The sequence below is a fragment of the Phocoena sinus genome, chromosome 12 (genome assembly GCF_008692025.1).
Source record: "Phocoena sinus isolate mPhoSin1 chromosome 12, mPhoSin1.pri, whole genome shotgun sequence".
NCBI lineage: Eukaryota > Metazoa > Chordata > Mammalia > Artiodactyla > Phocoenidae > Phocoena > Phocoena sinus.
In genome coordinates, this window is record NC_045774.1 from 82,849,814 (window position 1) to 82,876,033 (window position 26,220).

The 26,220-nt window shown below is 45.7% G+C and overlaps 1 protein-coding gene across 1 annotated transcript in view; it reads left to right on the top strand.

Annotated features, from left to right (window-relative positions):
* Positions 1–6,506: 6,506 nt before the first annotated feature.
* Positions 6,507–26,220, top strand: part of B3GAT2 (beta-1,3-glucuronyltransferase 2) — a 76,994-nt gene continuing 57,280 nt past the window's right edge. Inside the window, exon 1 of the mRNA XM_032651914.1 lies at positions 6,507–7,103. Coding sequence (XP_032507805.1) covers positions 6,507–7,103 — 597 coding nt within the window. The remainder of the gene's footprint in view (positions 7,104–26,220) is intronic.

Consider the following 26,220-nt stretch of genomic DNA (forward strand, 5'->3'; position numbering starts at 1 on the left):
GGCTTCCCTGGTGGCGCAGTGGTTGAGAGTCTGCCTGCCGATGCAGGGGACATGGGTTCATGCCCCGGTCTGGGAGGATCCCACATGCCGAGGAGCGGCTGGGCCCGTGAGCCATGGCCGCTGAGCCTGCGCGTCCGGAGCCTGTGCTCGGCAACGGGAGGGGCCACAGCAGTGAGAGGCCCGCGTACAGGAAAAAAAAAAAAAAAAAGAGTGAAGTCTATTTCCCCCAGGCCGGTGGGGCTTCCAAAACTAAGTTCTGCTGGCGGCTCCTCTTTCTGTCTCTGGACCCCTGGGCTGGGGAGCCCGACGGGAGGCTCACAATTCTCACTCCTGTGGGAGAAGCTCTGCAACATAATTATTCTCCAGTTTGTGGGTCACCCACCTGGGGGTATGGGACTTGATTATATTGTGAGTCCGCCCCCTCCTACCTGCCTCGTTGTGTTTCCTTCTTTCTGTATTTAGTTGTAGAAGATCTTTTCTGGTAGGTTCCATCCAGTCTTTTTCACTGATGGTTGTTCTACAGACAGTTGTGATTTTGCTGTGCTCCTGAGAGGAGGTGAGCTCAGGGTCTTTCTACTCCGCCATCTCTGCCACTCTCCTGAGACTCCTTCTTAAAAGTTACAGCAAAACAGACTTTAAAAGGGCCTATATGATAAATCACTATTCTTGTTGTACTTATGTAAATAATCAAGCCAATTTTCTTGAGAGTAGACTTGTTTTACAAACAAATTCATCTTCCTTCGATTATCTTTGGTAAAAGTGGGGGTGACTGTCTGGGGAAAATTCTGTATCAGTGAAAGCTGTGACACGCCCGCGTGGCTTTTGAACCGTGCCATGTTCACTGACTGGGCTTTTTCTCCTCTTCGTAATCTCGTTCCTGCCATTTTGTGCATTTCGTCAATAATTACTATTTCCAATTTTTCTCCCACCCTCTTGACCTAACGTCACTGAAAACTAAAGCTGCCCTTTTTCTGAATCCCAGCAAGCTGAAGTTGGACAACTTGATACAAAAAAGAAGAAACCAAGGAAATCACAACAGATCATGTATAGACAGCCTTCATGCTGGCCGTAGGCCCCTCAGAAATTTCACCATGATACATATCACCTGATGCCATCACCAGAGATAGTCAAATTACCAAAAATTATATATATATAAAAAAAATATATATATTAGATTGCCACTACCTATCCTCAGTCTACCATCTAAAGATGCTTCAAGCCCAACCTCTAAAAGTCTTGACTGACTGCCCTCTGGGCTAAAAAATTCAGTTTATAGTTTGTTCTAATCATTAACCTTTTTCTTTTATTTCCATAGACATGCCCCTTATTAAATGACTGGTACTCGTACTATATTAAGGCCTAATTTAGATATCCCCACCTCACAGCTTCCACCTACACCACTGCCTCCCGAAATAGGACATAACTGTTTAACTGACTAACCTAGTCTCTGGACCAAGAGACTGATTCCATGAGATATGGGATACTCTACCCACCCAGCTTCTGGGTCCAGCAGTCCCATCTTGGTAAACAAACAGTAGTACATAATCACTTATGTAGTTTAACCTTTAATTATGGAAAATTTGGAACATGTATAAATAGGTCCAATAATATTGGAACCGCCATGTGTAATATCCTAGCTTCAACAATTATCAACTCACGGCCAATCTTGTTTCATTGTATTTTGCATGTATAAATGACTTTCCAGTGTTTAACATATTTTCACCTGCATTATTTCTTTTGATTCTCATGACAACTGTGAAAGGTAGATTATGTAGTTTTACGGAAAAATCCTATTTCTAACAAATTACCATTTTAACGTAAATGCCAATACTTAAGATAGTGAGGGGAAAAGATATAAAGGATGCTAATATACCCTATGCATGTTTTATTGTTCTTTTGTGCATTCTAATTCATTAATAAAGAGAAAAGGAGGAACGCTGGTATGTTTTATCTTCCGCTATTATCCAAACAAAACGAAATTATTTTTCAATAAAATTATTAGGATAAACTGCCAATTTCTAATTTTCGAGAAAACCACTTTTGCTGAATAAACTTGATCCCAACCCATCCTACAAAAATAGTTTTACTGACAGACTACTTCTAATGTCACATTTTGTACATAACAGCTGCAGATGTCTACAATTTTAAGGAAGCATTAAAACTTAGAACAATTCTAGGCCAAAGTTGATATTAGAAAAGGATCCAGATGCATGAAAATAAATTAACCAAATGAGCCATTTAATTTGTGGTTTGGATGTCATTTTTCTGACAGTGATCAATGAAATTGTCATGTATCCCTGGAATTTGGGACTATTCGAATTATTTATCTTGACGTCATTCTTTCACATAATTGTGTCTGATATTTATCAGAAAATATTTATGTTCACACACAGGTGGGTATTGATGATCAATACCGTCCCCACTACATTATTATTCCCACATGAGTTAGCTGATTCTTCTTACAACCTGATTTGCGTTCCCATAATATTATACAGATATTTACAAATACCTAATTGTGTATAGCTTTTTTTCTTGATCTCCTTCTCACTTGACTAAGAATATCAAGGAAGTTCCAAAATGCTCACGTGAAGGTTGATTTAGTCACACTAGTAGAACCCCAGGCTCAAATGTCAAATGGGATCAGTTCTTATACAGAGCACTAATCGGTCTGCAATCTTTTTGCTGCCGAAGTAACAGTTGCATATTACTCAATGTTTAGTGATTATGTTGTTTGTTAACTCCCCAGATGAGGTTGTTTTTTTTAACCTCTGTTTATTTGAGAACAGCAGCTGAATGCTGAAACACAGTAGCCGATGCCAGCAATCCAAGGCTTCACTAGTACAGAAGAAGCAATGCTCACTTTGTTACACAAATAATTAGAGAGATTAGATGAAAATAAACACCAAGAGGATATACAGAAGCTCTGAAGTTAGGTAATCATTTTAATTACCCTAGTGACTTTCAACAACCTTCATTGTCAGCTACAGATCACGTTTAAATTGTTTCATGTAAGAAGGTTGTAAACAAATATGGAAATGTACTACAGCTACCCGTGATTATGCTTCAGAAAAATGGCATTTTCTTCATGCTTCCATGTAAAGAAGCTGTTTCCATTCTAGCACCTGATAATTCTCTCGAGATTTTTAAAGCATGATACATTTTTGCACTCGAAAATGTTTTACCCTGGTTTGGGGCTTCAGAGGGACATTCTTAATAATTTTTATAGCTTTATATCTTTGCTCAGATTTGATCATGAAAGATATGGGTCCACATTTTTGAGGCACTGAATGTAGAACAATGTGGCATATTCAGTTGTTTGAAATAAATGTCACTTGGAATCATGTCACCCTTATTGTGTGACAAGGGGTACCTTGTATTTGGGGAAAGTTGATTTCCTCTTTCTTCCGGTCCCTACCCCACCTCCGGAAGACTCTACCACACACCCCAACACCTTCTCCACAGGTGCGGGTCCTATTTCGAGGCATTGTCATGAGGATCACACAAATGCCCTGGGGTGAGACGTTCCTTTGAGGAAGTGTTAACCTGTGTTTAAATACCATCAGCTCCTCTGCAAAACACTTTACCTAACGTATCCTATTTAATCCTTACAAGATTTCGATGGAGTATGTTTTATCAAGTCCATTTTCCAGATGAGGAAACAGGTTTTGAAAAGCTCATTGACTTTCTAAAGTTGCCCAAGCAGCCCAGCTGGGGATCAAACCCCGTTCCACCTGACTCCAACAAACAGGAGGCTCCCAGCAGATGACTGGATGAGATGAACCTGGGTGCGAACGCTGACTAAGGATAACAGAAAAGATGCACGGACCTCCTGGATGTGTGTGTGCTGGTGAAGTGTTGTGTCGTATGACGCCTGTGGATCCTGGGCAGCAGTCAAAATCCCAAAATAAATCCCAAAATTTGATTGATTTTGCTAAGTGTCTCACCCCTAAACAGTCCCGGTTGCTGGAAAAGAGGCAATTAGGATATATGTTTTATGGTACACAGGGAATAACCAAGAGGCTCCTACTAACGAAGGTCAGTGACGCTTTTAAGAACAATTCTGTACCCACTCCGACTTCACTACAGGTAACACACAAGGCATTTCTCTTCAACTGCATTAAAAAAAATTCCAACAGGCCGAAAGAGACTTCAGTAATCTTTGCAGGGTGGGCAGGTGTGTGTGCTGCTTTCCAGTATTTGAGAAAAGCCTCCACTGAATCCCCTCCCCCACCCTCGTCCGTCCGCCTCCCCCAGGATGCTGACCTTGAAAGCCCGGGGCCTGACCGGGACGCGTTTTCCCGAGGTTGTGCTATTTTCACAGGCCCGTTAAGCTATCCGCGAACATGGGAAGGGGTCCGATGAACTCATTGTGTCCTATGTCTTGGAGGCAGTGATCCGCCGATGTGAAGTATGAGCTGTAGGTGATACCGGGAAGTGGAAGAGAAGGTTAGCCCTTGCGAGGGTGGCGGGCGGGGTTAGATCTATAAATTTCACTCTCAGGCTTCAGACTCTGGGAGGGAAGTTGGGGAAATTCACGGACGCGCCAGGGCCTGAGGACGGGTGGGAGCAACCACAGCATCCCGGGCCGGGCAGAACCAGATTCCCGGTCCTGAGAAAACCAGGAGAGGCAGAACCGCCGGACAGAGGGGCCTCCGCCCCAGGGCGCTCCCCGCGCGCACACTCGGAGCGCGATCCCAGGGATTTACTTGTGAACGAGCCTGAGAAAGGCAGCCACGGGAAGACGGGCTCAGATATTATTTATCATAGTCTGGTGGGACAGGCTTTCCTGCTGCTCTGCGTGCGAGCACCTCCCCGGGACGTGACTACGAAGCGAGGTCCCTCTTCTTTCATCCCCGTCCATCACAGACAGCCAGGGACTTAGCCAGTGGGTACGCTAGATAGAAAAAATCCAAACCAAGCGCCTACGTTTACTCGTGCCTTCCAGGCACTGTCATGGTTCCCACACGTCGCTGTGCGCTCCGTTTGGTTTCGAGCGCACCATGCTTACATCTAGGGGGTGCCGCCCCCCCCCCCCCCCCGGCGGGGCTGTGTCGGGAGAGGCTTGTGCAGGCCGCGCAGAGAAGAAGCCACTGGCTAGACTCGGGGCATCCGCATCCCGTTTCCTCTGGGCCAACGCCACCAGCCTCGGAGCTTCCTCATCCAGAAAACGAGGTGATTCCACTCCCCAGGCCTTCTCGAAAGGATCGTTGGGCGGGTCGAACGGAATAATTCTGACGGCAGTCAACTGTGAGGAAATGGGACTCCAAATTAAGGAAGGAAAATAAGTTCCACGTCCTCGGCTGGAGTTTTAGGAATTTCCCCGCAATGATCTAACTGCAGTCAGGCAGCAAACGTTCGGATTGATTCTTTCTTCCGGGCTATCTCACAAGCCAAACACCCGTGTAGGCACCCCTCCGTCTCCCGGGGCTTCTGTTGAGCTCTGCCTTTGGGTGAAAGCGCTTTTTGTCGGCGCTGTGCGGTCCACCCCCAGCACACGAACCCCGCGGCCAGACGCCAGAGAAGGCATCCTTCGCCCTCTCCCGTCTCCCCTCTCCTCTCACTCTCCACCCGAGGTCTCCCGAGTTTTCCGCACGCGCCTGGGTTTTCCTGGCTGGTCTCCAAAGACCCCGTAGCGTTTCAGACAGCTAAGAGCGCGCGGAGACGGGCGAGCGAGCATCCAGCCCCTGCCCGAGGCCGTGGCGCCCGGGGTGAGGGGGACCCTCCTCTCGCTCCCCGCCGGCGGTGCAGCAGCAGCCTCCGGAGCCGGCTGGCCGGGCCCCCTCCCCGCCTCCCCCTCTCAGCCCCTCTCCGCCAGTAGCAGCGCTGCTGTCTCCCCACAGGAGCACTGGGAAGACGCTGGAGTCCGCAGCGCCCCCGCCCCTCGCTTTTTCTTTCTTTCCTGGCTTTGGGATCTTGCTGCCGGAGCCGGGAGCGGTTCTCCGAAGAGCAGAGCGGAGCGAGGGATCGGAGTGCAGGCTTCCGCTGCAGCGCGCGAGCAGAGCTGGGCGCACGGCATCCCCGGCGTCGCCCTCGGTCCTCGCCGCCGGGGCTGGGATGTGACGAAGGAGAGCCCTCGGCGCCTGCCCCCCGCCCTCGAAGGTGCCCCCAGCAGCGCATCGGGGGCCCGCGGCTGGAGTCCCTTTTCCCGCAGCGCCGCGGGACGGCTCCCAGGTCCCACTCTTCGGAAAGAGCGCGGTGGAATCGCCGCCTTCCCGGCGCTCGGCGTAACTCCGGGGCCGGCAGCGCGCGACTGGACCGCGTCCCGCTTCCCGCCGACTCCCCGGAGTAGGGGCATCGCCGCCCGCCCTGCAGCCCGAGCTCCTCGGCACCTGCGCGGATCCCCCAGGCCCGGCTCCGCGCCCCCGCAGCGCCCCGCTACCCACCCCGTGGAGAGCGCGCGGGCCGCGGCTTCCTGAGCGCGGGCGCCGCCGCCGTCCAAACTGCGCGCTGGGGTCCCCCGGCTCGCCCCGGTCCGGGGCGTCCGAGAGGCCAGGGGAGAGCGCACCATGAAGTCAGTGCTCTTCAGCCGCTTCTTCATCCTCCTGCCCTGGATGCTGATCGTCATCATCATGCTCGACGTGGACACGCGTAGGCCCGCGCCCCCGCTCACCCCGCGCCCCTACTTCTCGCCCTACGCCGGGGGCCGCGGGGGCGCCCGCCTCCCGCTCCGCCGGGGCGGCCCGGGGCGCGGCCGGGAGCAGCGCAACGAGTCGCGGCCGCCGCCGCCGCAGCCGCCCGAGCCGCCGCTGCCCACCATCTATGCCATCACGCCCACCTACAGCCGCCCGGTGCAGAAGGCCGAGCTGACACGCCTGGCTAACACGTTCCGCCAGGTGGCGCAGCTGCACTGGATCCTGGTGGAGGACGCGGCTGCGCGCAGCGAGCTGGTGAGCCGCTTCCTGGCGCGCGCTGGGCTGCCCAGCACGCACCTGCACGTGCCCACGCCGCGGCGCTACAAGCGGCCCGGGCTGCCGCGCGCCACCGAGCAGCGCAACGCCGGCTTGGCCTGGCTGCGCCAGAGGCACGGGCACCAGCGCGCGCAGCCCGGCGTGCTCTTCTTCGCCGACGACGACAACACCTACAGTCTCGAGCTCTTCCAGGAGGTAGCGGCCGGCGCGCCCCGCCGGGGGGGCGGGGCGGGCAGGCGGGCGGGAGGGGCCCCCGCGTGCCGGTCCTGACGCCGCTGCGCTGGGCAGTGCTCACCTACCTGAGCGCGCACTCGGGACTCTGGGCGCAGAGCTCCGCAGCCCCCCGCTGGCCCCGGGGGTGGAGGGGGTGGGAGGACCACTGTGACTCGGGGAGGGAGTCTGGCGGGGGCTTTGCTGCTCCCCCTCCCCGACACACACACACACCGGCCGAACGATTGGGCCGAGGCGGTGCCGCAGGTGTGAGGCGCGGGGATGATTTCTAGGAGCTGGGCTCTGTCCGGCCTGAGGATGGAGCTCCGTGGGGCCGGGCTGCAGGAGAGACCGGGGAGGGACCCAGCGCACTGGGGGCGGGCTCGGTGGTCTCCGAGGCCCTTCTGCGCACACAGGTGTGATTCTGAGTCTAGAACCATATCGGGAGGACGGTGGAGAAGGAAACTAAAAATCAGCCCAGAGACACATTTCTCTCGTACAGTCCGCTGGCACGGAAATGGTTACTAGAGAAAACCCTGACTTCTAAGGGGTCCTCCTTCCATCTCTTCCCGCACCCCGCAAAGGCCCTTTCAGACTCTAAAGATGACCCCCTTTAGGAGGAAGCCCTCTAGTAACTGAGTCGAGACTGCCCTGCCCTGTGGTTCTCTTTCTGCAGTCCGAGGTATCAGCTGGACTGCCCGTTTCCTTTTCCTTACCCTTCTCTAGGACCCTCTTTGGACGCGCTGGCACCGGGCCATTGCACCCTGGTGCCCGCCATGAGGTCCTCGGCGCAGCCCGGCCTGCTGCTGCTGCTGCGATGGCACAGTTTCCCTTGGAGGCTACAGGTGCACAAAGCCATCAGGCACCCGGTTAGAACAGGTGTTAGTTCTTGAGGCTGGTATATTGCCGCCTGAGTGTGTGCGCATGCGCGAGCGTTCTGCAAATGAGGCTGGATTGCGTAGTTTTTCATTTTTCTTGTTCCTCTTCCACAAATATAGCGGGAAAAAAATCTTGGGCTTTTTGACATATCGTGGGACTGTTGCCTTCCTCTCCCCCAAATTCCTGACATCCTGCCTCCGAGACGCCATCATCCCTCCTCTTCCGCCAAGTAAACTGGACAATCTGTACGTCTAGAAATCACAAACGTCCCATGCTTTCATCCAGATATCTCAGTTTGGCTTTCATAACCTCAGGACGGAGCTATTCTGTACCTCTCCGGCTTAATTTTTCTGCCTGTGTGGCTTTAAAAATCCATTTCTTAAGGGCAATTGCTACCTTCATTTCTTTTTTTTTTTTTTTCTTTTTTTTTTTTGCGGTACGCGGGCCTCTCACTGTTGTGGCCTCTCCCGTTGCGGAGCACAGGCTCCGGGCGCGCAGGCTCAGCGGCCATGGCTCACGGGCCCAGCCGCTCCGCGGCATGTGGGATCTTCCCGGACCAGGGCACGAACCCGTGTCCCCTGCATCGACAGGCGGACTCCCAACCACTGCGCCGCCAGGGAAGCACGCTGCCTTCATTTCTGTTCATCCTCTCCTGCTTCATGAATAAAAGGACCAGTCATTGCTCCCATCTTTCTTTTCATGCTTTCGCGATGAAGGGCTTTCTTCACATGTTCCCTCCCCCTCGAAGAAATCAATAAGCTTGTCATCTATCGTATGGTCTTTATTATAACCAAGATTAGAGATATCATCTGATGTTTTAAGTTGGGTTCTTATTGTGATCCTGTTTGCGTACTCTTGCCCCCAAGAGACGTGGTTTGTATTCTGAAGCAAAGACCCTTACATTTCAGTACACCATCATTTTAAACCCCAAAGTCTTTTTTTAAAATAATATTTATTTATTGCTTATATTCTAGTAGGATCTTAGGTTTAGTTTTTTTAAAAACATCTTTATTGGAGTATAATTGCTTTACAGAGTGTGTTAGTTTCTGCTTTATATCAAAGTGAATCAGCTATACATATACATATATCTCTTCCCTCCTGCGTCTCCCTCCCTCCCACCCTCATTATCCCCACCCACCCACCACCCACCCCCTCTAGGTGGTCACAAAGCACCTAGCAGATCTCCCTGTGCTATGTGGCTGCTTCCCACCAGCTATCGTAAACCCCAAAGTCTTTTTTCCTTCTTCTACAACTTGGAAGTTGCCCTACCTGTGAAAATGTGTGATCTTATGTAAGCAAAATACTGAACGTTATTATTAATTAACCTTTTAAGGGGACGGGCTATGAAGAGCCGTGAGTTTCAGTTTCTTCCAGCTTCTAGCCGGTTGTTGTGAGGTATTGGATTGAATTGGCACAGAGTTAGCACAGACGGGCAGAGAAACGGCTCAGAACACAGTCTTCCTTTGATGCTTCCCAAACTGAAAGGAAGGCTTGGTGGTGGTGGATATGAAGCAGCAAGAGAAGAATGCAGTAGGGTTTTTTTTTAATTGGTCCATGGGGGAGAAAAGAGAGAAGATAAAAGAAAGAGGCGAGAGTAAGGAGAAAAAAATAGCTTTGGCTGAGAGGAAACTATATAGGAAAGAAATGCAAAACTTTCAAGACACTAACATTTTGTACAGTTGGAAGTAATGAAATATTCAAAATCAACTTAAGAGCACGTGCAACTGTTATTTAAGGAGAGGTGCCACATATACAAAATAAACAAGAGAAGGGATTTTTTAAAAAGCATAATATGCATGATACACTTAGAATTTAAGTTCTGTAGCTCCTAGAGGTTCCTCCCAGACAGGCATTTTAGGACTAATCCCCTTCTCACCCACCATCCCTCCCCCAACACAGTGTTTTTGGACAAAGCAGGCATCTCTCTGTTCACCAGGCATCTATGTTGAGACATGCAGCTTTCTTTTACAGCACATTCTTTTCATGGCAAGCAGGATTGCACTCTCTAAAAAGTCAGATTAGTGGAGTTTATGCATCCTTAGTCTTGTGCATTAATGAGCTGGCCTACTCTCCACCAGTTCTAGGAATAATGATTCCATGCGGATTGCAGTCTAGACAGTGCTTTCTTGGAGAAAAGGTGGGACCAGTTAAAACATCTAAAAACTACAGCTCCTTGGGTGGGAGGGCAGATGCTGATCAGGGATGCTGTAGGGCCAGGCGTATATCTAAGCCCTTTCTGTGGTGCACACACAAATTCATTTTTAAGTAATTCACAGTACCTTAGGAAAGAGTGTCCTGAGCTAACCTTCATCTTTTATTCATGGTGCCCCTCATTTCCACGGTTGATGTTAACACAGATAAGATAAAAGGAGGAAAATGAACCAGGTACAAATGAACTCACTAAGCACTGGCTGCAAATGAAGGAAAGTAAAAGCTGAAAGGTCTCCAAATTAAATTAAAGGTGCAATAGGCACCCTGTGTCCAATTATTCCTCCCTGGTAACTGGAATGGAGCTTTCTTCTCCCGTCCAGCTAGCTAATTTTCAGGCTCCCCTTTCGACTGAGCTGTGCCACCAGGAAAGAAATATTTGCATCAAACAATCCTATGCTTAATAGCCAAATCCATTTGCAAATGAAGCTGTGTGAATTGTAGCCGCAGAAGCTGGGCTGTCCGTTGGAGAAGGAGGTGCCTGGAGTTTTCCACGTTGCCAGTAACTCAACATGGCCTCTTCCTGTGGCCTTGATGGGGTTTGGCACCGTGGCTCACGGGTAATCCTGCTGCCTGCCTCCTGCACACCCCATCGACATAGCTCTCCGGAAACGCTGATTCGCAAAGGATGTACGCGGCTTTCATAAAAATGGCAGCCACAGACAAATGGGACTGTAGCTGGTCACATTTTCAATAACGCTATTGATCAGATTTCTGTCCTTTGCTAGAAAACCTTCCAAGCTCTCTTGAGTTCAAAGCAGTTGCTTTTCAGGTGAAGTTACTTTCACCTTGGGAAACCCGTTGAGTTGAAAGGTTAAAAAAAGGGCACTTTCCAAGCAAGAAAATGAAACTTTTAAAACTTTAAATTGAGCGAGGTGAGGCTGAAAGACAAGCTGACTCTGAAAACACCTTAGGGGCTCAGGAAAGGGCTCAGTTAATGAGACCGGCTTTGGAAGACGTTTCTGGCAAGCAGTGAACTCGAGAGGCCCTTTGTTGGATGCTGTGTTGGGTGCAGTGAAGCGGTTTGTGGGCTGGGAGTGGTGAGGGCGAGTTTGTCCTGCTCTTTTCTGATCATTTATACCTATGTTCCTCCCTTTACCTGCAGCTCACTGGAGCCCCTAATCCAAAGGATATTCAGATTTACAGTGTTCGGCACTTTCCCCCAAAATAGTAGATTCTGAATGTATTTCCTAAAAGGAGACAGGAGATCTCCCTTTCCTTTTTCCCCTGACGCAGTTACTTGGTGAACGATGATTGTCTTTTCAAAGTGGAGAAACCTCAAAGATTCTCTTAGGGGGTAGCATCCAACGACGATTTTACCTGAAATGCTCCCCTTGTGTTTTCTTTCTTCCCACCTGAAAGCATGTTAATAGCCACGCCATAAGTCTGATCAAATGTGAGAATTGTGTAAACTGGATTTATAAAACTACGGGCAGCTTTCTTAGGCTATCCGCGTTAAATCTGTACATTTTCTTTACTCCCGCTGGATGTATAGTAGTTGAGCTGTGGTTCCTTTTGGACAGGGTTCTCCTTGGACACCAGCAGTTTTCATTTGGATTTTGATATTTTAATGGGCCAGAAATAACTCTGGGTTTAAAAGGCCTTCTCTCTTCTGCCTCTTCCTATTGTCTTTTTCCCATTCTTCGTCCTCCAACCTACTTTTCACCGATTATTCTGTCTCATGAATAGACATGAAGGCATATCCGGACTGTTGTCGGCTACAATGAATGTGTGTCTTTTAAGCATTTAGACTTTGTCTGAAGCTTCTTGGAGACTAGTGGGCGACTCCGTTTTCTTCCATCTACCCCACTTGCCTCTGGATTGCAGGCTTGTAAATTTTCTCGTGTGAACAGTGATGGAATAGTAATTGCTTTTAAGGCATGCTACAAAAACAGAATAGAAGAACCGAAGTCGACAGCCTTATTTATTAACTATTCCAGGTGCTACTTGAGTAGTGGGGTTCTTTTGGTACAGAATTCAATAATCTTCAGAGACATCTATTCCGACCTCTTGGACTCTGATGAAATATTTGCGTGGTCTGCATAAATTAAGATAACATTATTTATCTTTGATTTGCAGTGCTGTCGAAGCATGCCATTTAAGTTTTACGTAGTTATCAAATTCTCTCCTGAAACAAATAAAATCGTCATACCAATCCCTAGGTAGGTAGGTAGGCTGCTAAGTAGGTAGGTTTAGATTTCCAGTTCATAGAAATAAACTAAGATAATCCATTGTTCGTACCAGGTCATTTTGGGGGACAACTTTAAATGAATGTGTAAGATACCCTTTACCATGGATGCAAGCAAAATGAGCACTTACTGTGGGCCACGAACCATATTTAGGGTTTTACGTGTATTAGCTCATTTGATCCTCACATCGGCCCCTGAGGCAGGATCTAGTATGGCCCCCATTCTCCACCATCCTAATGCTAATGTTTAGGCATGAACACAGTTCTTTGGTGAGTGCAGGGACTTTTGAAAATGCAGCCTGAATCTAATATAGTCGTTACCCGGATCGCTAAAATCAGCGTCCCCCGTTTACAGAAGAGCTGAAGTAGCAGGAAGTGGCTTACGAGGTCATGGAGCTGTTCCAAGACAGGATGGGGGGCCCAGTGCCCCGGTTCTGGAGCCTGCCGTCTGACGCCCTGCAACCCATCCCACTAACGTGTATAGTCAGGTGGGCACGTGTCATTGTGACAAATAAAGCATCCAATCAGCCGGAGTCCTCTGATACCATTCTAGCTTCTGCCATACTTGAACTCAGGTCTATCTTCTTTTCTAAGCATTTATATTAATTATTTTGTATTGAGATCTAGTTGATTTACTATGTTGTGTTCATCTCAGGTGTACAGCAAAGTGATTCAGTTTTAGATATGGGTCTGTCTTCTGGGCTGTTGTCAACTTCTAATGTTCTCTCTTGACCTTTTCTTCCTGATGTAATTTGATCTTATGAAAATTTTACCTCCTCCCTGTCTCGCTAAGAGACCGTTTGATTTTTAGATTATTTTTTCAAGTCAGGTGAAAACTGCCAAGTTAGTACGTAACCTGTATTCTTATATGCTCTTGAACTGTATATTCCTGGGAACAGGTAAGAATTAATTTCTGCAAGAAGATAAAACATTAATTTTTTTCCCTCAGTTGATATGTGTACATCAGCAACGGTATCTGCTGGGCGTGTACCCTGTCAGGGCAGACAGATCGAAGGGAAGAATAATTTTCAGGATAGAATGATGATGGGGGGTGATGCTGGATTGTCCCAGGTGGGCCCAGTGGTTTACCGTCAGGACAGAGGAGCGGGGCTGAGGACCTCAGCCAGTCTGAGCTGCAGCTGGTGTGGGTGACACACCCCTGCTAGTTGCTTCCTCCCATGGGCGCTGGGGCAGCTCCCCCCACCCCCGGAGCACAAGATGAGCTTGTAGGAACCTTTGAGGTGGTCATTATACTGACCACTGCTGGCCCGCACTCACAGATTCACCAGACGACTCCCTTGTGGGTAGGAGGTTTGTTAATGGTCTGATTCTTCTGGTACTAGAAATTTCCCTGGATTAAAAACAAAATTAGTAAATCCTGAGCTGAGTCTTTTTGCATCCTAGGAAAACCTTGAGGATGGCTGTTCTTTACCAAAAGTCAGATTATTTGGTCTTTTTCCCCAAATAACTAAAAACTCAGTTGTTTTTGCCCCCCCCCCCCAATCTCCTCCATCAGTGGAAAGAGAACTTTAGACAGTATGTGAGTTATGTGCGGGATCTAAGACCGTCGTTCCTGCCGCCCAAATGGTAGGTATTTGTCGATTGTCTCTTCATCTCTCTAATGAAAGCTGCATGTGCTAAATGCTGAATGTTCGCCATTAACTGGGTTTTCCCTGATCTAAGTGTATTTTAGCAGTAATAGGGTATCACTGTGCCAGATTCCTTGTGCCTACTTGGGCTTAATTAAACATGACCATGTTCAGAAGATATTTGAACGTAATGAATTCATATCCTCCTCCACTTAACAGGTGTTAATTGAGCACCTACTACGTGCCCGGCACTGTGTTAGTTACTGCAGGGCAGAACACCGCTGTGAACGCAGAGCGTCCCCACCCTCTCAGATTGAGCATCTGGACCACATCTGCACAGTAAGATCAGTGCCTGTTGAGAGAAACACAGGTGCCTGGGTGGGTAAAGCAGAGGCCCCTGATGGAGCTGTGGGTTGTAGGAGGGAGTGACATGTGAGCTGACACCTAAAGGAGGAGGGCCGGCTGGGGCATGGGGCAGGGAGGAAAGAGCCCTCCAGGCAGAGAAAGCCATGCTCACCAACAGTCCGTGAATTTGGAAAGTGTGGACACAGCAGTGTGAGGGACATGCCTTTACTTTTTTACATCTGCTTTTCAGATCCCCCATCAGGCAAAGCTTTGACCTTTACGTTCTTAATTAGAACTTGGATTAGGTGGGTAGTAAATAAATAGAAAAAAATGTAGATATATATATTTGTCCATCTAGTTGTACCAAGGAGTTGTTAATGTAGACAGTTGTGGTTCATTGTGGCAGCTAACGTCACTTTATGTAACGGAGTGCAGCGTGTGTGTTGCAGTTCACCGTCTCTCCCGCTAGAATATAAATTCCGTGAGGGTAGGAATTTTCTTCTGTTCACTGCTGTGTCTCTAGTGTCTGGCATTTAGTAAATGCTCACTCAAAACTGAGTGGATTGTAGGAAGCTTTGGAGCTGAGGGACTCTGTTCCCTCCCGAAGGAGGCTGTTCCTGGAAAGGGGCTCCCACACAGAGACTGTCAGTCAGATCACAGCCTTGAAGTCTGTGTGTGGGGCTAGGGTTACACTGAGCCCTTTAAGTAGTAACTGGAAGAAAAATTGGCCCCTGCTCTGACTCTGAGAGCTTTCAGTGCTAAGGAGAAGGGGAGAGAGACCCGTGAACATTAGTGTGTAGCCAGGCGTCCCTGTGGATGCCTTGAGGGCGAGGGGAGGGGTGTGGAGTCCGCGGGGGGTGTGCCCACTTTCCACGTGTGAGGCTGGAGGCTGGTGGGGGGCTTGAGCGGGAGCTTGGGGGTTAAACAGCCCCACGTTCAAGTCCAGCTTCACCGCCCAGAGGTCGTGGGACATAGGCGAGGGTTGCCTGCCCTACTACGATGGCCCCCAGTACTGAACAGAGGTGCCTTATAAACATTTTTTTAACATCTTTATTGGAGTATAATTGCTTTACAATGGTGTGTTAGTTTCTGCTTTATAACAAAGTGAATCAGTTATACATATGTTCCCATATCCCCTCCCTCTTGCGTCTCCCTCCCTCCCACCCTCCCTATCCCACTCCTCTAGGTGGTCACAAAGCACTGAGCTGATCTCCCTGTGCTACGTGGCTGCTTCCCACTAGCTATCTATTTTACATTTGGTAGTGTATATATGTCCATGCCACTCTCACACTTTGTCCCAGCTTACCCTTCCCCCTCCCCATATCCTCCAGTCCATTCTCTAGTAGGTCTGCGTCTCCATTCCCGTCTTACCCGTAGGTTCTTCATGACCTTTTTTTTTTTTCTTAGATTCCATATATATGTGTTAGCATACGGTATTTGTCTTTCTCCTTCTGACTTACTTCACTCTGTATGACACACTCTAGGTCCAACCACCTCACTACAAATAACTCAACTTCGTTTCTTTTTATGGCTGAGTAATATTCCATTGTATATATGTGCCACATCTCCTTTATCCATTCATCCAATGATGGGCACTTAGGGTGCTTCCATAAACGTTCTTTTCCCCTGCTTCCCTGCGGTGGCTGCCCAGGTGACGGGTCTCCCGCAGAGCTGCGCTGTCCTACTTGGGTCCTCTGAGTCCTCTGCTCCTGAAATCTGGACAGAGTTTCTGGAGGCCTGGAGGGGAGGAGGGGGTAGAAGTGCTTGATTTTCCCAAGTTAGTCTGTATCCGGGGGAACTGGGAAATTGGGGATCTGAATTACACCGCTGGGTTAGGACGGTGATTAGCGAGACAGGAGTTAAAGAGAGCTTGTCGATAAAGGGTCCTGGAGGAGGTGAGATGGGAGAGAGTAGAAAGCAGCTTAAGGAGGTTTTAGGCTGGGAGGATGTAGAAGGATGTCCTCCTGCGGGTCAGGAGGTGTGGGGCTGGCTGGGGAGTGTGTGCAAGGTCGCAGGTTGGCGTGCCTGGGTCTCAGAGCAGGGCATACACGCAACTTCCTGCAGCTCCTGGGCGTGCGTGTTAGTTACGGTTGGGGCCCCAGCCTCTGGCGTGGACCTAGGGTGTTTTACATGATAGGTTCTTTCTGGCATGAATGAACGAAACAAAGAGGCAGCATGTTACAAAGGAGGGCGCAGCTTAATAGGAATGAAATGAATCCACTTTTCAGGCACGTGATTAGAAACAATAGCTTGATTTTTTAAGGGTCATCTGCTGGGTGGGAAGGTTAGCTGTATCGGGCTCCCCAGCACCTATTGACAGAGGAAGCAGGGAGGATCGACTGGACAGGCTTTCCCTGTGCCCAGGCCCCTCCAGCCTTGGCTGGAACACTGAGGGGCATCAGCCGCCTGGCACTTACGGGGAAGTTCACCCCGAGCTGCTTTCTGGTTTTTCAAATGTTGCTTAAATTTTCATAAATAAAAACATTTTATAGCCCATTCCCTGCCATCCTGGGGAAGACGTAGCCGTTGGAGTGGGGGGGGTGCGTGCGTGCATGTGTCCCCATCTGTCCGTCCGCAGGTCCCTGGGCACCTTCTGGGCTGTACGGGTGCAGATGGCGCTCTCCTCTCCCTGTTCTTTCTTCACAGAGTCTGTGCCATGCAGGTTAGTCTCTCACCAGAAGTGTGGTCTCACCCAGGGGTCTTTGATATTTTCTGTTCGTATAACTCCTAAAAGAATTCGGTAAAATTACATGCCCTCTAGGATATTTTCAAATTGATGTCTACCTTTCAAAAATCATTTAAAATCGCTGCAAAGCACGTGATTTCCAGTGTATTATAGTGGCTTACTCTGTTGTACATCTGAAACTAATAATAATACAAATCAACTATACTTCAATAAAAAAAGGTCTCTGTGGGATTGGGTTAACATTATAATTAGGAGGTGTAAACAAGTCCTCAAAACAACGTAAATGTTACAGAGTTGGATAATTCATTGAGTATAAAAGCTACGTTTCTCGGAACTTGATTTCTTACTGAAATAGATGAAGCATTTTGTTGCTGTTGATACGTACTTTGTATCATTGCTGAGTGTTGCTTATTGCTAGAAGGAGGTGGGGTTTAGCAGAAGTTTGGTTGCCGTTGGGTCACCCTTGTTTAGATGAAGAAGTAAATAAGGTGGAAAGCATTTTCTTCTTGCAGAGTTCTTCACGTTTTTGAACCCTCAAGTTCTAAGCCGAAAGTCATGTTGATCTCTTAGCAAAAATGATTTTAATAGTCTGTTGATGACATTCGTTCAATTTTGTTGAAAAGAATCGTGTCGAAACATTCTGTCTTCTAAAAGGACTTATTACCCATTCATTAGAGAGGTTAGTTTTCTTCGTAAGACGGCAGTATTTCTAACTGCCTTTGTTTGGTCCTGGAGCGTATTTAATATGATCCAGGATGGATATGAAGCTGGAGCAGGCCAACTGGGACAAGGACGGATGAAAGGCAGGACCTGCCCCTCCATCCAAGGAGCAGATTTAGGGGAGCATATGGAGGGTGGCCCAGGGGTTGAGAACGTGTCCCCTTAAAGGTATCTGTGCTCACATGGTCCAGGAGAGTCTTCGCAGATGCCCGAGGCCCAGGCACCCCCAGCCTGAAAACTGCTGTTTTGGTAGAAGGAGCATTAAGTTAGGAACTGGAAACTGTGGGCTCCAGGCCCGGCCGAGCCAAAGCCCTCGGCGCTCAGCCCTCGTGACCGCAGAGGTGTTGACCCTTTGCTGTGTGCTAGGCCCCATGTTAGGCGTTGAGATGTTTAATTCTCCTCATGTGTCTAAGGCGGGAACCAGGGTGTCCTTTTTACAAATGAAGAGAAGCCCTACTATTCAGCTTCCTCACGGGCCTGGGGGTGACGTGTACAGTTGTAGGGACTCCGTGAGGGGATACATGTGTCACGTGGGTCAGAAGGGCAGCTTCCCAGCCCACCTCGACATCTGCTATCCCGGGGGTCTGGCCCCAGGAGCTGGGGAGAGGCTGCAGAAGACACGATGCCCCAGCGCCCCCTGCTGCCATGCCTGCACAGCCCCAGCAGTCGGCCGACGGGCTCCACGTGTGGACACGTTATCATCTAGATAAACTCGATGTGGCAAGACTAAAATGCGTGTCCTTCTTAAAGGTCAAGTGACAGTTTGGGGATATTTTTGTAACTTTGAAAGGTTCCTCCACTGCATCTGTTCACGCTGGCGAAAGTGCTCGAGGCGTCCTTGGGAAGTCTCTCTGCCAGGGGAGCTGCAGCCTCGCTTTGCAGAGAAGCCCGGGTTCCCACTTTGCGGAGAGCTGGGGCGTGGGGCTCTTGCTAATTGCCTTTGATCCCTGCTGGGCATACTCAAAAGACAGGTTTTATGCTCTTTACCTGTTCTGGTCTTGCCTTTCCCCTCTGTTTAGGGATTTTTAAAAGATTTTAAAACAGAAACATAATAAGAACCTGCTGTATGGCACAGGGAACTCTATTCAACACTCTGACATGGCCTGTATGGAAACAATCTAAAAAAAGGGTGGATGTATGTACATGTATAACTGGTTCACTTTGCTGTACACCTGAAACTAACACAGCACTGTACATCAACAATACTCCAAGAAAAATTCATTTTAAATAATTTTTTTAAAACCCCCAAAGCATTAATATAAAGTCGTGTTGACAATGCTTGTGGTGTCTATGGGTGATGACTTGTGGCTTTACGGCACTCCAGAGTTTCCTCTGGAAACCAGTTGATGGTCCTGTAGATTAAAATATAGGCATTCACTTGGTTGCTCTTGGAAATCCGGTGACATTTAAAAGCAAACACCTATTCTCTGTTTCTTGTTATGTCTCTCTTCCCTCCTTGTCAAGGGGCAGAAACAAAAGTTGAGTATGCGTATTAGAATTTTTATCATGGTAAAATATGTATAGCGTGAAGTTTACCATTTTAACCGTCTTTAAGTGTGCAGATCCGTGGCATTTGAGTACAGCCACTCTGTTGTGCAGTCATCTCCTCTGTCCATCTCCAGAACTTTTTCGTCATCCAAACTGAAACTCTGTACCCTTTAAACAAGAACTCCCCAATGGCCCTCCCTTCCAGCCCCTCATAACCTATAATCTACTTTCTGTCTCTATGAATTGGGCTATCCCAGGTCCCTCCTATGAGGTAGAATCATGCAATATCTGTCCCTTGGGGTCTGGCTTATTTCACTTTACGCAATGTCTTCAAAGTTGATCCACATGGTAGCACGTATCAAAATTCCATTCCTTTTTAAGGTTGAAAACTATCCCGTTGTAGGTACGGGCAAATATTTTGTTTATCCATTCCACCACCAACAGATACTGGGTTGTTTCCACCTTCTGGCTGTTGCGAACGCATCTTTGAACGTTGGTATACAAATATATGTTTGAGTGTCTGCTTTCAATGCTTTTATGTGTACATATGCAGAAGTGGAAACTATGGTAATTCTGTGTCTAAATTTTTGAGGAACTGCCATACTGTTTTTCCAGCTGTTGTTTATTTTTTATAATAGACAACCTAAGGAATGTGAAGTGATATCTCATGGCTTTGATTTATATTTCCCTAGTGATGAGTGATGCTGACCATTTTTTTCTTGCGCTTATACTATTTGTATATCTTTTCTGGAGAAATGTCTATTCGTGTCCTTTGCCCATTTTGGAATTAGGTTTGTTTGGTTTTGTTGAGTTTTAGGAGTTCTTTATATATTCTGGATATTAGTCCTATACCAGATATGTGATTTGCAAATATGTTCTCCCATTATGAGAGTTGCTTTTTTATTCTGTTGATAGTGTCCTAAAGTTTTAAATTTTGATGGAGTTCAGCTTATCTATTTTTTTCTTTTGTTGCCTGTGCTTTTGGTATCACGACCAAAAAAATTGTTGCCAAATTCAATGTCATGAAGCCTTCCCCCTGTGTTTTCTTCTAATAGTTGCAAAATTTTAGCTCTTTTGTTTAGGTAATTAATGTTGATTCATTTTGAGTTAATTTCTGTACACACTATTACATGGTATCTTTTGCATGTGGATATCTAGTTTTTCCCAGCCCCATTTGTTGAAAGGACTGTCCTTTCCCCATTGAATGGTATTGGCACCCTTGCTAAAAGTCATTTGACCGTATATATGTGACCGTTTATGTCTAAGCCCTTTATTCTACTCCCCTAGTCGATATGTCTGTCTTTATGCCAGTTCCATACTATTTCGGTTACTGTTGATTTCAAGTAAGTTTTAAAATCAGGAAGTATGGGTCCTTCAGCTTTCTTTTTCAAGATTTTTTGGACTATTTGGATTCCCTTACGATTCCATTTGATTTTAGGATGGATTTTTCTATTTCTGCAAATATCACCGGAGTTTTGATGGGGATTGCATTAAATGTGCAGATTGCTTTGGGTAGTATTGGTATCTTGACAATATTAAGTCTGTGAATCCATGAACATGAGACATCATTCCATTTATTTATGCCTTCTCTAATTTCTTGCAGCAGTGTTTTATAGTTTTCAGTGTACAAATATTTTGCTTCCTTGGTTAGGATTCTTTTTTTTTTTTTTTTTTTACATCTTTATTGGAGTATAATTGCTTTACAATGGTGTGTTAGTTTCTGCTTTATAACAAAGTGAATCAGTTATACATATACATATGTTCCCATATCTCCTCCCTCTTGCGTCTCCCTCCTTCCCACCCTCCCTATCCCACCCCTCTAGGTGGTCACAAAGCACCGAGCTGATCTCCCTGTGCTATGCGGCTGCTTCCCACTAGCTATCTACCTTACCTTGGTATATATGTCCATGCCACTCTCTCGCTTTGTCACAGCTTACCCTTCCCCCTCCCCATATCCTCAAGTCCATTCTCTAGTAGGTCTGTGTCTTTATTCCTGTCTTACCCCTAGGCTCTTCATGACATTTTTTTTCTTAAATTCCATATATATGTGTTAGGATATGGTATTTGTCTTTCTCTTTCTGACTTACTTCACTGTGTATGAGAGACTCTAGGTCCATCCACCTCATTACAGATACCTCAATTTCGTTTCTTTTTATGGCTCAGTAATATTCCATTGTATATATGTGCCACATTTTCTTTATCCATTCATCTGATGATGGTCACTTAGGTTGTTTCCATGTACTGGCTATTGTACATAGAGCTGCAGTGAACATTTTGGTACATGACTCCGTTTGAATTATGGTTTTCTCAGGGTATATGCCCAGAAGTGGGATTGCTGGGTCATATGGTAGTTCTATTTGTAGTTTTTTAAGGAACCTCCATACTGTTCTCCATAGTGGCTGTACCAATTCACATTCCCACCAAGAGTGCAAGAGTGTTCCCTTTTCTCCACACCCTCTCCAGCAGTTATTGTTTCTAGATTTTTTGATAATGGCCATTCTGACTGGTATGAGGTGATATCTCGTAGTTTTGATTTGCATTTCTCTAATGATTAATGATGTTGAGCATTCTTTCACGTGTTTGTTGGCAATCTGTATATCTTCTTTGGAGAAATGTCTATTTAGGTCTTCTGCCCATTTTTGGATTGGGTTGTTTGTTTTTTTGTTATTGAGCTGCATGAGTTGCTTGTAAATTTTGGAGATTAATCCTTTGTCTGTTGCTTCATTTGCAAATATTTTCTCCCATTCTGAGGGTTGTCTTTTGGTCTTGTGTATAGTTTCCTTTGCTGTGCAAAAGCTTTGACGTTTCATTAGGTCCCGTTTGTTTATTTTTGTTTTTAATTTCCATTTCTCTAGGAGGTGGGTCAAAAAGGATCTTGCTGTGATTTATGTCATAGACTGTTCTGCCTATGTTTTCCTCTAAGAGTTTGATAGTTTCTGGCCTTACATTTAGGTCTTTAATCCATTTTGAGCTTATTTTTGTGTATGGTGTTAGGGAGTAATCTAATCTCATACTTTTACATGTACCTGTCCAGTTTTCCCAGCACCACATATTGAAGTACTGTCCTTTCTCCACTGTACATTCCTGCCTCCTTTATCAAAGATAAGGTGACCATATGTGCGTGGGTTTATCTCTGGGCTTTCTATCCTGTTCCATTGATCTCTCTTAATGTTTTTGTGCCAGTACCGTACTCTCTTGATTACTGTAGCTTTGTAGTATAGTCTGAAGTCAGGGAGCCTGATTCCTCCAACTCCGTTTTTCGTTCTCAAGATTCCTTTGGCTATTCGGGGTCTTTTGTGTTTCCATACAAATTGTGAAAATTTTTGTTCTAGTTATGTGAAAAATGCCAGTGGTAGTTTGATAGGGATTGCATTGAATCTGTAGATTGCTTTGGGTAGTAGAGTCATTTTCACAATGTTGATTCTTCCAATCCAAGAACATGGTATATCTCTCCATCTATTTTTTTTCCTTTCTTTTTTTTTTTTGCGGTACACGGGCCTCTCACTGTTGTGGCCTCTCCCGTTGCAGAGCACAGGCTCCAGACGAGCAGTCTCAGAGGCGATGGGTCACGGGCCCAGCCACTCCGCGGCATGTGGGCTTCTCCCAGACCGGGGCACGAACCCATATCCCCTGCATTGGCAGGCGGACTCTCAACCACTGCACCACCAGGGAAGCCCTCTCTCCATCTATTTGTATCATCTTTAATTTCTTTCATCAGTGTCTTATAGTTTTCTGCTTACAGGTATTTTGTCTCCTTAGGTAGGTTTATTCCTAGATATTTTATTCTTTTTGTTGCCATGGTAAATGGGAGTGTTTTCTTGATTTCACTTTCAGATTTTTCATCATTAGTGTGTAGGAATGCCAGAGATTTCTGTGCGTTAATTTTGTATCCTGCTACTTTACCTAATTCATTGCTTAGCTCTAGTAGTTTTCTGTTAGCATCTTTAGAATTCTGTATGTATAGTATCATATCATCTGCAAACAGTGACAGCTTTACTTCTTTTCCAATTTGGATTCCTTTTATTTCCTTTTCTTCTCTGATTGCTGTGGCTAAAACTTCCAAAACTATGTTGAATAAGAGTGGTGAGAGTGGGCAACCTTGTCTTGTTCCTGATCTTAGTGGAAATGGTTTCAGTTTTTCACCATTGAGGACGATGTTGGCTGTGGGTCTCTCATATATGGCCTTTATTATGTTGAGGAAAGTTCCCTCTATGCCTACTTTCTGCAGGGTTTTTATCATAAATGGGTGTTGAATTTTGTCAAAACCTTTCTCTGCATCTATTGAGATGATCATATGGTTTTTCTCCTTCAGTTTGTTAATATGGTGTATCACGTTGATTGATTTGCGTATATTGAAGAATCCTTACATTCCTGGAATAAACCCCACTTGATCATGGTGTATGATCCTTTTAATGTGCTGTTGGATTCTGTTTGCTAGTATTTTGTTGAGGATTTTTGCATCTATGTTCATCAGTGATATTGGCCTGTAGTTTTCTTTCTTTGTAACATCCTTGTCTGGTTTTGGTATCAAGGTGATGGTGGCCTCGTAGAATGAGTTCGGGAGTGTTCCTCCCTCTGCTATATTTTGGAAGAGTTTGAGAAGGGTAGGTGTTAGCTCTTCTCTAAATGTTTGATAGAATTTGCCTGTGAAGCCATCTGGTCCTGGGCTTTTGTTTGTTGGAAGATTTTTAATCACAGTTTCAATTTCAGTGCTTGTGATTGGTCTGTTCATATTTTCTATTTCTTCCTGATTCAGTCTTGGCAGGTTGTGCATTTCTAAGAATTTGTGCATTTCTTCCAGGTTGTCCATTTTATTGGCATAGAGTTGCTTGTAGTAATCTCTCATGATCTTTTTTATTTCTGCAGTGTCAGTTGTTACTTCTCCTTTTTCATTTCTAATTCTATTGATTTGAGTCTTCTTCCTTTTTTTCTTGATGAGTCTGGCTAATGGTTTATCTATTTTGTTTATCTTCTCAAAGAACCAGCTTTTAGTTTTATTGATCTTTGCTATCATTTCCTTCATTTCTTTTTCATTTATTTCTGATCTGATATTTATGATTTCTTTCCTTCTGCTAACTTTGGGGTTTTTTAGTTCTTCTTTCTCTAATTGCTTTAGGTGCAAGGTTAGGTTGTTTATTTGAGATGTTTCCTGTTTCTTAAGGTAGGATTGTATTGCTATAAACTTCCCTCTTAGAACTGCTTTTGCTGCATCCCATAGGTTTTGGGTCGTCATGTCTACATCGTCATTTGTGTCTAGTTATTTTTTAATTTCCTCAGTGATCACTTCGTTATTAAGTAGTGTATTGTTTAGCCTCCATGTGTTTGTATTTTTTACAGGTCTTTTCCTGTAATTGATATCTAGTCTCATAGCATTGTGGTCAGAAAAGATACTTGATACAATTTCAATTTTCTTAAACTTACCAAGGCTTGATTTGTGACCCAAGATATGATCTATCCTGGAGAATGTTGCATGAGCACTTGAGAAAAATGTGTATTCTGTTGTTTTTGGATGGAATGTCCTATAAATATCAATTAAGTCCATCTTGTTTGATGTATCCTTTAAAGCTTGTGTTTCCTTGTTTATTTTCATTTTGGATGATCTGTCCATTGGTGAAAGTGGGGTGTTAAAGTCCCCTACTATGAATGTGTTACTGTAAGTTTCCCCTTTTATGGCTATTAGTATTTGCTTTATGTATTGAGGTGCTCCTATGTTGGGTGCATAAATATTTACAATTGTTATATCTTATTCTTGGATTGATCCCTTGATCACTATGTAATGTCCTTCTTTGTCTCTTCTAATAGTCTTTATTTTAAAGTGTATTTTGTCTGATATGAGAATTGCTACTCCAGCTTTCTTTTGGTTTCCATTTGCATGGAATATCATTTTCCATCCCCTTACTTTCAGTCTGTATGTGTCTCTAGGTCTGAAGTGGGTCTCTTGTAGACAGCTTATATATGGGTCTTGTTTTTGTATCCATTCAGCCAATCTGTGTCTTTTGGTGGGAGCATTTAGTCCATTTACATTTAATGTAAGTAATGTAACTTACATTAAATGTAAGTTACATTAAATGTAAGTCCATTTACATTACATATCGATACATTTATCGATATGTATGTTCCTATTCCCATTTTCTTAATTGTTTTGGGTTCATTATCGTAGGTCTTTTCCTTCTCTTGTGTTTCTTGCCTAGAGAAGTTCCTTTAGCATTTGTTGTAAAGCTGGTTTGGTGGTGCTGAACTCTCTCAGCTTTTGCTTGTCTGTAAAGGTTTTAATTTCTCCATCAAATCTGAATGAGATCCTTGCTGGGTAGAGTAATCTTGTTTGCAGGTTTTTCTCCTTCATCACTTTAAATATGTCCTGCCACTCCCTTCTGGTTTTCAGAGTTTCTGCTGAAAGATCAGCTGTTAACCTTATGGGGATTCCCTTGTGTGTTATTTGTTGTTTTTCTCTTGCTGCTTTTAATATGTTTCCTTTGTATTTAATTTTTGACAGTTTGATTAATATGTGTCTTGGCATATTTCTCCTTGGATTTACCCTATATAGGACTCTCTGTGCTTCCTGGACTTGATTAACTATTTTCTTTCCCATATTAGGGAAGTTTTCAACTATAATCTCTTCAAGTATTTTCTCAGTCCCTTTCTTTTTCTCTTCTTCTTCCGGAACCCCTATAATTCGAATGTTGGTGCGTTTAATGTTGTCCCAGAGGTCTCTGAGACTGTCCTCAGTTCTTTTCATTCTTTTTTCTTTATTCTGCTCTGCAGTAGTTATTTCCACTATTTTATCTTCCAGGTCACTTATCCGTTCTTCTGCCTCAGTTATTCTGCTATTAATCCCATCTAGAGTATGTTTAATTTCATTTATTGTGTTGTTCATCGTTGCTTGTTTCATCTTTAGTTCTTCTAGGTCCTTGTTAAATGTTTCTTGCATTTTGTCTATTCTATTTCCAAGATTTTGGATCACCTTTACTATCATTATTCTGAATTCTTTTTCAGGTAGAC